Source organism: Pyxicephalus adspersus, chromosome 4 (genome assembly GCF_032062135.1).
Source record: "Pyxicephalus adspersus chromosome 4, UCB_Pads_2.0, whole genome shotgun sequence".
NCBI lineage: Eukaryota > Metazoa > Chordata > Amphibia > Anura > Pyxicephalidae > Pyxicephalus > Pyxicephalus adspersus.
Window position 1 is genome coordinate 138,085,250 of NC_092861.1, and position 13,032 is coordinate 138,098,281.

The following is a 13,032-nucleotide window of genomic DNA, read 5'->3' on the forward strand; positions in this document are numbered from 1 at the left end:
TGCAGCATGATTTCAAATGGAAAATGTTCGTTTAACATCTGATAATGTTTATGCATTTAGAAACACAATTAAGCCCCTGTCTGGAACAGCAGTGAGAAAATTTTGGTGGTCCACAGAAAAAATTTGGACATTATTTTCAATTTTTAAGTTTTATTAATAAAACAGAAATAATACTCTAATAAATTCTTTTGTTCTGAATGACAGTTTTTGCCTTTATATTGCACTAAATTCACAAACTGTACTAGAGACAGAAAAACAAGGAAGGTGCAGCGTGACATCAGTGTAGTATTAAGTTGGATGAAGCAACCATTGCTGTGCCGTACGCTTCATTATTGTTTTACCCCGCTCTGCAAATATCGATTTCTATCCGACTGTATTATTTCATTTATTTTTCAGTTGCTCTTTTAGGTAAGTATGACCTTAACTGTGTATTTTCTTTAACTGTTATATTTAATGGCATCAAATAGTTTGACTTTTAAACCATCATTTCTTGTTTGGTCTTAGAGTCGAACGAAGTAAACCCATAATGAGCGAAACAAAGCAAACAAATATTTTGCATTTTTTTGGTAATGCCAAAGATAATGCTACTAATAGTAACAATAGTAATACTGCACTTACCCGTGAGCTGATCAATGAACCTCTACAGTCCTTCTCAGGAACCATTAGGAAGATCATTATTTTACAAATGTGTTAATCTTTTAAAAAAAATTCATATTAATGGTCCGCTGGATTTAAATGATGAATTTAGTGGTCTGTGAGATCTGAAAGGTTGGCGACCGCTTGTCTAGACTGCTTTTGGGCACCACCATTTTGATTGTGATATTGAGGCCTTTGGACAGAGTAGTTGGGCAACCGAGGAGAATAAGTTGCTTTTCCAGAAGAAGACATAGGCAGGAGGGTGCTAAAAATGTAGTTTCAGGAAAGAGAAATTACTGCAAGTTAGTGTTTATAAACGCTTCATTTTTATTTTTTAAATGTTTTGTTTTTCTGTACATTTATCATTTTTTGCACATGTTGGAGGCAGTAATCACTTAAGAGTTCATATGCATGACACCCTTGTTGCAATAGAACAATGGAATCGTCCATCTCTGGGGATTTTGTTTTGTGACTAATGCAAACTATGTGGCAAGTCCCCCCTTATGATGTGCAAGTGGCTTTTAAAAAGTGTTTCTTACCTTATAGTAATGTTCACTGCTGTGTATTTAATGCACAGCTACTTGCATTTCTCTTCATAGTGATGCTGCAAGCATTCATTATACTGAATTTTGAAGTGCACATAAATGGGCAATGCACTGCCCTACATCATGTAAAGTGACACAATTGGACATGGGAGGTGAGGTGCAGTGCACTGCATTATACCACATATAGGGGTGAAGAAATACGTTTGGGTAAGAGCCCAGAATGAGGAATTAAGGCAGGTTCAGAACTTTCAGGATTGAGTGATCCTGCTTAGCTCCTTGCAGCTGGCACTATGCCCTATACCAACCACAGCACTGAAAATTGGACAGCAGGCGGCAATGAGCTGTACTGTACAATTCACAATCTCCTATTAATATTAAACGTATTTGTATAGTTCCAACATAATATGCCGTGCTGTACATTTAATAGGGGTTGCAAATGTCAGGCAGATACTGACCGTTACATAGAAGGAGGAGAGGGCCCTGCCCAGAAGAGCTTACTGTCTAAGAGGTGGTGTAAGTAGCACACAATATTAGGCTGCCACGCGTAGAATCAACTTGTAGCACCTTCCCCAAGCAGCATCTCACTATTTTGAGGAAATGTAATAGCACAACAACCTCATTGCCAGACATAGTCTAAGTGCAAATTTAGTCTAGACCCCCAAAAGAACAATGAATTGTGTAGCAGTTCCTATACAAGAGAAACTATATTATATGTTGCCAGCATCAGCCACCATTGTGATTGTACCAACCAGGTGTATATTGGACAACATATGTCTACTAGCAAAGTGCATTGCAGGGAGCTGATGCTAGTGAAGTGCTCAACTGGGAATTAATGTCTGCCTGGTAGGCACAATTGGGGAGCCTGATGTTTGCAGTGTAATAACAATGTAAAGTTATGTGCTTTAGCCTGATGAATCTGCTGCTGTCAGTTCTCCACAATGTAGAAGTTAGCCAGACTATATAAATGATTCTAATAAATAGTTCAGGTAATGGAAGCTGTCGTCCATCAGATTTGCTTGGGAGGCGTTAATAATGTTTTAGGCTGCTTCAAATGTACTTTAACCTTTTTATTATTGTCTTCATTTTGTTTCATGTATAGGTATACTTTAGGGGTGAACTCTAGGCAAAAAAAGGACCCAATAAATAAAGCTTTGTAATCTGTAATATATCATTTTTTTTCATTTTCAAATGTTCATAAATATGCTCTGTCATCGGCAATTTAAAATCACTATACTGCAGGGCTGGCGTGCGAGAGAAAGAAGCCGTAAAGGAACCAGTCAGCTTGAGGAGGAAGTAAAGTGAATAAAATGAGCTTGTCACTGTGCTGCTTCTTATTTTGCTGTCCAGTTACAAGCTGTGATGGGTCCAGGGAAAAAGTATTGAACGATACTGGACATATCTAGCGGCATATTGGGTTATTCGTTCATAAGCTATTGATTTTTATTTTTGGTTGGAGTTCTGCTTTTTTTACATCATACAATATTACCTGGCTTACTAATGCAGTACAAAGAGTACTTTTGAAGTCCAATAACTTACAGCAACAGAAGTTTTAAGAGTTCTACCTCTAAAGTGCTTCCTGATGGGTTGCCATAAGCATCTGCATTTTGCTCTTCTCTGCTCATTGTGCTGCTTTAATAAATAAGCTGATGCTATTTAATTAACGTGCTACCTTTTACCATCTCCTGTTTCTGCTTGGCAATGCTGTAGTCAAGTCGTTACTTTGTGCATTGCTGTCAATGCCAGTTTCGGTGATTTTGTAGCACGTGGTGATTTGGAGCTGTGAGGCATTCCTCTTTTCTCATCACCCAGGGACACGACAGCGTTAACAGGTTTAGTTGGCCAGAAAATGATGCTCTTTGTATGCTGTTTTGTGTCTTGATCTGTTTTCTTTATTTTCCTCTGTCGTAAATTACTATGATGTGGCACATGGAATAATACGTCCGTGAAGAGATGCTTTATTATTTGGAGAATTCAATTTCAGTGGCCATTTGTCCTTGTGTGCCTGTGTGTTTTATATTCCTGCTCTCCTCACTTGGCTGTAATGGGTCATTATTTTGTCTCCACAGATAACAAAGCTCTTGTACCAGGATAGCTCCAGACTCCTAAAACCTTCGAGTGAAACTGGTAGCGTTTCAATTTCTATGATTGTAACATATCCGTAAATCTGTTCTCGCGTGTAATGGTTGTAGGCGGCGGGAATGACTACTGTAAACTGTGATTGCTACATTTTTTTTTTTCCAAAGAGAAAGAGTGAATGCAAGCTAAAATAATCCTTTTGTGGTCAGATTGTTGATTGTTTTGCATATTTTACATGTAGATTGTATGCAATTACTCAGGTTGTTTACGGTAAATACACATGCATGATATATATATATTAATCTTGTAATTTTGCTGGTAAACCACAGGGTTATAATTTCCTTTAATACATTTTTACCTTTTTTATTTACTTACTATATTATTCTGTTTCCTTTTGTGTTTTGGAAGATATTCAGGTGGATATTATGTGCAAAATAAGCTGTAATAAACAGATATTTGTTTTTACTTAAAGCTGAACTAAACCTGCCATATTCACCTGTTCCCGTTCCCTCGCAGGGTTCTGTTGTCGTCTTCTCTTCCTGAAGACCCTCTTCGGCCATTGTGATTGGCTGGGCCAGGTTGTTGTAACTCCCGCTCAGGAGTTCCTTAGTTCCCGGCATGTGCCGGGGAAGTTGGGATTGCTGGGTGGCCTGGCAATCCAAGCTGAAACTCAGCTTATTTGACAGATACCCAAAGCTACAGACAGATGCGAGGGAATATTGCAGATGGGACATTGCCTCTTCCTTTCTGCAAAAATGACCTGGCTGCATATTTAAAAATGGAAATTTAGTTCCGCTTTAAGGTGATCTAGAAGAGGTTATTTGATTGGGTGACATAGTTACCAAACGTTTAGATTAACCAGCTTTGGGTTAAATAGTATTAAAGGAAATTTGTCATGAGAAAAATTTGTTTCAAACCACTGCTGATCAGAAATATATTTTGTATTCTTTTAGACTGGCGTTAGTTACATTGAAACTCCAGACAGCTATAAAAACATAAATGGACACCACTAGATATTAATATTCACAAATCATTAAATATCTTTAAGTACCTGAATTTGACTTGTTATGAGACTCTCTCTATACTTTAAACCTCATAGCTTAGATTAGGCGACACAGGAATGGGAGCAGATGAGGTATATTACATGTAAATGTGCTTATAGAGAGAAGAGTGAGCAGAAGGATTACTTCAATGCACCGCTGCTGCTTTTTTACTGTCCAGGTATGCTAGGGGTGAATAAAGGCCATAGATTAGATTGCTAGAATGCTAGATTGCTGTAGTTTGTGTTGTCATTCACCTGGTTGTGCAGTCGGACTACCTAAGTGTCTGAACTGGACAAAAATAAAAGTAGTTGGCATGTAAAACAACTCACTTTTATGTATGCATTTCATATGTTTATCAGTTTGCCTGAAGTTTAGCTCCAAGCTGACCTCCAGACAGAAAGCTAAAATAAAAATGTTTCCACATGTAAAAAAACTTTTTTGTGCAACCAACCTTGAGTCCACAGACACTTGCCATACTGTATAGCCAGGTCTATAACCTATATACACATTACAACATAACACCGGTAGATTTCTTATTGCCCTTTTTTTTTTTACACAATTTTAGCAATAGAGTTGACGAGCAATCTGTTTTACTAGAGTGTAAGCATTGCCCCAGTAGCTCTACAATGGGTAAAGTTGATGCCTTCTGCTGATGTGAGAGCTTTGAATCAGTAGGGGCATTCCATAGGGGTTCTTGTTTAGGCAATTCTTATTGTAGGGGGACAAAACCCTGTGCTGCTTTTGTCACCCAGCCGCACGCTTTCTTAATGAGGACTGTGTGCAGCTATGGTGAGACACATTTCAATGACATGGTCTGCTGATATAAGGAGACTGACACAAGCACAGCCTTGTAAGCATTGCTAGAGTCTATATAGACAGGAATATATAAGTGCAAAGTGGCTGCAGGGGAAAAAAAAGCACATATATTTAACATGAATAGTGAGCGTGTTATAATCCACACGTATGATCCACACATAACTTCAAAATGACCAAAAGGGTAAATGAGACTTGCCTAAACCATCCTATTAGAAAAGATCTTACTTTGCCAAAATCAAATCCAATCTTTACCAATCAAATTGAATTACTATAGCTAAGAATTAGCACACATTAAAATATAGCTTATGCAGCGAGCTTTACATGTAGTGGCTGCTTTAATGTTCTCTTTTCTAGTATCCCTTAATTTTTGCCTGGCGATCATGCCATCAATACACTTCCTGTCCTACGGTGACAACAGTCATATTTACTATTGTATTGTTACTCCAAGGCTCCCTACCACACACTGCAGAACACAATAGTATTTCCCAACTGGTATAACATTCCCCAAAACAAATGCCACATCCCAGTATATTCAAATACCAAAGGAGACCGGTTTTTATATGATTGTTTAATAAATATATATTTTTATTTTTAATTTGGTACATTGTGGTTTTGATATGAATTTTAAAAGTCCCCTTTTCGCCTTCTCCTTTGATATTTGCACCACAGAACACATTCACCTCTCCTAATTTCCATAATTTAAAAAACAGTTGAGGGTCAGATCCAAAAGTTTGCAGTTTTAGTACAACCGAGCCAGTGTGTTGGCACAAACAGGAAGTAAAAAGTTTTTTTTTTGTTTTTTTACATTTTTTTATTCAGATATTGCAAAACTTCTTTAATTGATCTATAATATGACAGTAGGTCCTATCTGTACCACGTCCCAAATATCTATTAATCCACCACCAGTCACATTAAAAGGGCTTTTAAGGTACAAAATGCCTTTAATGACAAGTGTATAGAAAGAGAGGAAGAAAGAAGACAAGTAGCGCACCTTATTATTTGTATATACATTGGAGAAAGCGAATAGGCAAATACTGGTACTTAATGGTCTTTGTGAAAGCATGTAATAACTTTTTAAAAATAACATTATTTTTCATACGTCTTTGGATTTCAGTATAAAAAAAACTGATCAACTCCAGCTATATATAAAATATGTATACTGTATGGTGTTATTAGTCGGCTAATAATATAGACGTGTATACTATATGGTGTTAATAGTCGGTAATAATATAGATATACATCTGTAACACCTATATCTCCTGGGATTCTGCATTGTTTGCATAGCTCTCCTACAGTGCAGGGAAAAGAGGGGGGAGAGTCAGATTGAAGTAAGACTGGTAGTGAAAAGCTGTCAGTGGCTCTGAAAATAATTAGCATTCCTTTCACTCACCAGTTAGATATGTGCTCCCAAACCACATAATCTCTATGCCTCAGTGATCATTGTTGCCATTCCAGCCTCTCATCAGGGTGACATCTCACACCAAAATGATTTCTTATAAATTAATCTTGATAACATGACAGTCCCAGTAATTTCACTAGAACGCTTTCTCTATCGTTTTTTTTTTCTGCTTCCTTCAACAGAATCTGTTGGCTATTTTCTGTACCGCTTGATTGACAGCATGAGTGACTCAGAGGTACAAGCCAAAGAGGAACATCTGAAACAATACTTCCATCAGCTTAAGGAGATGGTACTATTTTCAGTTTTTTTTTCTCCCCTACATAATGTCTGTCCTGCCTGACATGTATCTATTAGATTTTTAAATTGCTGCTTTTAAGTCGAACCCAACCACTTCTCAATGTCATGGCGGTAGCTGGAGACTTAAATTATGTTGGAGATAATTTCTGTTAGACAGATTTCATTTAGTCTGTGTTTTAAAACTAATCCATATCTTTCTACCCCCCCTTGCCGCCTTTCTTTATGGAACAGGACGTTACGGTTGACGATAAAAAGGCTGTGAAAATCATTGAATTATTGAAAGCTCGTGAAGTTCCTGTCTTAATTGAGGTCTGTACTTTTCTTTTTGACTTTTTTTTTTTTTGTGGGTTTTAATTAAAAAATGATGTCTGTTAGAGTCTTGAGGGCATAGTTTTAGAGCAGCAAATGTGACTTTTAACAAACAAACATAGAGTTCCTGTAAGAGGAATTGGACGCTGTCATTTTAAACATATACATACACATAAATGTTTTTAAAAAAAGTCACATTTCTGCTTTTCAATAATGACTGGAAGAGTCGATGTGTATTAAAGTGTCATGAGGCAAAATACCTATCTGAAAATCCTCACCACTCTTTCTAAAGGTAAACATAAGGGTGTGAATGCTGTGCTAGCCCAAACCCAAATTGTGCCCCCTTTTGCCAATTTCCCAAATTGTGCCCCCTTTTGCCGATTTTCCCATGCATCTAATATCGTCCAACTAAGATTACTGGTTGGCATTGTTTCACCCCATTAATGATATACTCTTGCTTTTTTGTATACACAGCAGATATCCACTGTGTTCCCATGGTGCAGTGGCTGTTATGGCCCTCTATGTGGGGTGCCTCCAACATAAGTGGCACAAGCCCACTTAATGATGTAGCCTGTGGCATCAAGCAAATTATGGCTGGGCTGAAGTTGCTAACATGAGAACAGTGGCCAGTCTTTGTTTTTGCAAACATTCCTATGTTCTTAACACACAATAAATACATTTTAGAATAAGCCCCCCCAATGGCCACTTCAGTTGCATGCACTGTGGAGCAACTTATTGTATATTTTTTTTTTTTTTTTTTAAGCTTAATAGCTGTTTCTGCTTCCCTACTAATCTATCATGAAAATCAGAAGAGCACTGTTTATTATTTTATTATTATTACACAGTATTTATATAGCGCCAACATATTACGCAGTGCTGTACAATGTGCATAGTCATGTCACTAGCTGTCCCTCAAAGGGGCTCACAATCTAATGTCCCTACCTCAGTCACATGTCATTACCACAGTATAAGTTCAATTTTGGGGGGAAGCCAATTAACCTTACTGCATGTTTTTGAAATAAAGAGTGCTTAGTTACATAAATTACTTAAATGCTTCACCTCCTACTATACTACTGGTAATTGTGGATATAAATTTATACAATTGTACAATTTATCAGTTACTCATAATTAGTAAATCCTGTTTGTTTAGAGTATAGTAAATATTTAAATGTTTAAAACTTGGTTGTAGTTCTACTGCAAGGTCCAAAGAATGTTGACGTCCCCTTTGTCCATACTGCCCAAAAAATCTGTTTTACATGCTGGTTAACACACCTGGCATTATTATTATTATTATTAATATACAGTATTTAGCTTCAACATATAACGCTACACAGGAGGAGGAGAGGACCCCCAGAAGAGCTTACAATCTAAGAGGTGGGGGGAAGTAGAATCTTATTATCCCCTCATTGCAGCCCAGTGGCTTATCTGGATCTAGTGGTGATAAATGTAATAGGATTGTGAAGGATAAAAAAAGACTGATGGATAACACCGCTAAGGGTATCTTTTGTTGAATAGAGGTCTGGAAAATAAATGAAATATATTTATATAAAATTAATGTGTGTAAAAATTTGCATCATGCAAAAGTGGTGATGAGAAAATTTGCTTTTAGGTCCGTAATCCATTATCTCCTGGAAAGTTTACATTTCTGGAACATATGCATGCATATGTATACAATCTGCAGCACATCTCCCAATTCATCCTTTAAGGAATTATATATTAGGGCGAATCAGCAATTTTCCCGATTGAGTCAACATTCGGCATAAATTTAGCAAGCTGACTGTTCGCAATAAATGTGTGTATAAAAAGTTGATTTTGCATAATAAATGTTTTTGTTTTTTTTCCCCCCAGCAATTTAAAAAATTGGTTTCTGCACATGTATCTGCTGCCAAGGTATGTAATGTTTACCTTTTCCCCTATAATATTTACCGAGTAAAGCTTCTCCTCTTGTCTCTCTCTGATATCATTCGGAGCTGACCTTTCTGAAGGGTCTTCTAGATGCATTGGATTTGTGGTACCCCGCTGCATGCTTTGCTTCTTCCTGCCGGATCCTACTATACTACTCTGCCCTGTAATGCTGTAGGGTCTGTTTGAAACCACAACACGCAGTGTGAAAAGCAGGCATTCAACACTCTTGGAAATGGGGAATGGAGAATTTTTTTCCAGCAAGCTTATCTTTTGTTGACTGGTTTTGGTGGCACCTCCCCACCATTGGAGAGAAAAGTATTAACATTTTTTTTTTGTTTTGGTCAAAGTTTGTCAAATAAATGTCCTGTCTAAGAATTATGGACTTAAAGGCTTTTGTGTAAGAAAGTTGCTCAGCCAGTCTCTGTACTGACAGCACTGTTCTATGAAGGAGGAGCAGGAAGCATGCTGCGGCACCCTTCCCAGTAGTAATCAAACAATTTCTTGGGGATGTTCACAAAGTAATTTTGGAGCGAATGCTGTACAAATTCTGGATTGTAACCCAAAGTTTATCAAGAACAATCATTGTGGATGACTAAAATCTAGCATTTGTACAGGGCCAATGATTTCTTGAGGTACCCCAAGTTTTGGGCACAGCACAGTTGTACATTTTTACCAAGATTAAAAGATAATTTTTGTGTTGCCTCTCCTTCTGTTTCTGATCTCCAACATCCGATTCCTTCGTACATAGAATCAGTGAATCCTATTTCCTTGGGCAGGCTTTCCAATGGTGACAATAGTAAACCATGTGGTGTTGAAACAGCCCCTTGTAGTATCCATTAGAAGGCCTTGTGAAATGATGACGACACCGCAACATAATTGGGAAACAGACAGTGATAGAGCTTTGTCAGGCTAAAATGGGACACACGTAAACAAGGACCTTAGTGGCAGGATTACCAGAGGTATTTTAATCACTTTAGAAATGACAAGAACATGTTATGTTGGGAGATTTCATTAGATTGGGTTTACAAGTATTTTATAACAACAGTTTCTTATGATGAGACACAATCTTCTATATGGGCTACACGGTACGTGTACAAAGTCTCTGTCATCCTCTCCTGCATCCTTTGTAATTGATGTGATAGCTGTGTAGTTTTGGATTTTTACTTATTGTATGTCATTTATTTTATTTCATTTTAGACTGTAAACATCCCTGAAATGGAAGAACAATTAGAGAAGAGGAAAGCCAACAATGAACCTTTTGATAAGACCTTACAGAGCCTACTTGTTGCACTAGTTGCGGAAGAGGTAAAGCATCTCCTTCACACTACACTGTTGGTTGGGTCTCCTGAATTTACAGCTTTTAATGTCCTTGGCAGCTAAGTGACATGACTTATTTGAAGTCATTGGCCACCTGTTTGGGGGACTGGTAGTGATTCAGCCTAAATGAGGTGGGTCAGTAGGAGGTACTGGAAGCATCTAAGCCTGTAGGCTTATGTATTTCAGAACCAGGGAAGTCTCTGAATGGATGGGATAAAACAAAGTATGGTTTGCATGTTATTTACTTACAATAATCTTGGTTGTGTGGACATTCATTGTAAGCTCTTCGGGGTAGGGTCCTCTCCTCCTGTATCACTGTCTGTATTAGTCTGTCATTTGCAACCCCTATTTAATGTACAGCGCTGGCGCTATATGAATCCTGTTTAAAAATATTAATTCAAAGCCCTGACACTGCTGCTGGGTGCCACCATCTAATACTTATTGTTAGAAGCCTGAGCAGACTCGGAGCTGTTACTCAAGTGCGGGATTGTAGGGTCATTAGACACTGCCTGGTAAAGAACTATAGTCATCATGACTTTATTTACCTTGCCATACTAAAGGTGTTGATCTGCCATGATACTCCGCATGATTAATAGCCCTATTAAACTAGTTCCTAGCAGTCCCGGTGCAGACTGTGCTGCTTTCCATCTTTATGTCAGCCAACAGATATGCTTTTTTCCCCAGCACATTTACAATTTAAATTGGACCCACTTTTAATGTTTGGGATTAAAATTCCATTTTCCCAAGGAGGGATAGAATTCTGTCCGATAAAGGTATTTGTTCTGTTCGATGGTCAGCATCCAGATGTACTTGATATTCATTTCTCAAGAGCGCCTACAATTTGTGGGATATCATCAGACTTTTGGGGGCAATTTCTTGTTCTAAACAATTTCATTCCTTACCCATGGTTTTCTGCCAAAGATGATTGCAGCGCTGTATTTTGTATCTCAAGAAATCCACTTTAAGATTACTCGCTTGTGACAACATTACAGATAACATAGTATTTGAAGCCTGAGATAATTTAAAGGTTTAGTCCTTGGCAGGCTGTGTTTAGAGGAATGTCTGTTTTCTTGTGCCTGGAACATTTTAACTAACCTTTTCATGCATGCTTATCTCCAGCTGAAGTCCGTAATTGTGTTTTGTGTTTCAGCGCATCTATTATCAATTCTTGTGTTGTGCATCAAGTGTATGTTGTTTTTTGTGTGTGTGTGTGCGTATAAACATTGCTATACATGCATATATGTGTAAAGTGTGTAAACCCCTTTGAGTTATTGTGGAAAGCTTCTTTTAAGACATTCAAGTTTAATTGCCATGGATGTCCCCATTGGTGACCCTCGATTTGTACAGATAACCAGAAAGTGAAATGACATTCAAAGAGTGAGGGTATACCTTATATAGGGACATCCAATATGACAATGGACTTTGTAAAGCACTTCATAATATGTGGCTACTATATAAATACAAAAGTGAATAAATAATATTGATGATAATCTGTTTTGAGGACAACTTTAAGATGAGAATCCCTCCCGGACACACTCTTCTTTAAGTTTTCTGTTTTGTTTGAGGGTTCAGAAATGAAAGGTAATTTCACCTCATCTCTCAGAAATATCTCTAGCCAAAACTTTGGTTTCAAAAAAGGAGGGGAGGTGTTAATGCTGTCCTGGGCTGGGTTAGTCTACGTACACATGTCAGATGATTCTCGTCGGATAATCTCATGTCTAGTATCGGACGAGAATCTGGCGTGTGTACAGCGCTCGGATGGATCCATTAACGACAACTGATCAATATACAAGTGAAGGGGAGAGGGTACAGTGAGGTGCTGCTCTGTTGGAACAAAACGGTGCTGTACAGCGCTCGCTCAGATCCTTTAGAAAAGATCTTTTCCAACAACAAATATTGAACATGTGTACGTAGCCTAGCCTAGCTTGACAAAAATGTTTATCAGATGGAAGCTGAAGGAAAATCTTTAGAAGGGATTTGCAAACAGGTCAGCAAGACAGGGGGCTTTTATTGGATCACACTGAAACAATAACAAACTCTTGTGTACTGCTGACTTTACATGAGTATTATTACTGCCCAAGGTTTCTCTTTACATCTTGTCCCACTCGCAATGTTTTATTATACAGTAAATAAGGAAATGAAACTCTTTAAAAAAAAAAAAAAAAAAGTCTTGATCCCCTGTTAGCTTTATTATTTTGGTCTGTGTCCCTACTGTATATTTTGAGAGGGTGAACAGGGGATAAACGTGCAGGAGACGACTCGATTCTGGAATATCAAAAGAATTAACAATAGCTTGGTTGTTAGCCTACCAACTTTTCAACATAGACAATTGCAAACGATCACAACAAAAAGTTAGGTATTGTACGTATGTAACCCTAACCCACTCTGTCTTAGATTTATAAAAGTAATCACTTTTTTTCCTCTTAGAATTGCCGCTTCCAGACCACTAAACCCTAGATAATGTCTTACCCTAAAATGTAGGCTTATTCTGATCTCAACATGGACTTCAATGTGACAATAGCAATGAGGGATGACATTGTCTGCTTTGTTTCTGTATATACATTTGACCAGCAGTTCTGTATCTTCACCAATTTATTGTCTAAATATGGATGAAATTCACAAATTCCACAACGTTGAGGTCATTTTGAGCTTCTGAATAAATAGGCCTCATTAGAAAGAAAAGCAAATT

The 13,032-nt window shown here is 37.7% G+C and overlaps 1 protein-coding gene across 1 annotated transcript in view; it reads left to right on the forward strand.

The window, feature by feature from the left end:
• The window catches only part of LRPPRC (leucine rich pentatricopeptide repeat containing), an 85,831-nt gene that overhangs the window by 21,725 nt on the left and 51,074 nt on the right, over positions 1-13,032 (forward strand). The window contains exons 13-17 of the mRNA XM_072410289.1: positions 3,248-3,305; positions 6,698-6,804; positions 7,044-7,121; positions 8,970-9,011; positions 10,224-10,331. Of these exons, the coding sequence (XP_072266390.1) occupies positions 3,248-3,305; positions 6,698-6,804; positions 7,044-7,121; positions 8,970-9,011; positions 10,224-10,331 (393 nt within the window). The remainder of the gene's footprint in view (positions 1-3,247; positions 3,306-6,697; positions 6,805-7,043; positions 7,122-8,969; positions 9,012-10,223; positions 10,332-13,032) is intronic.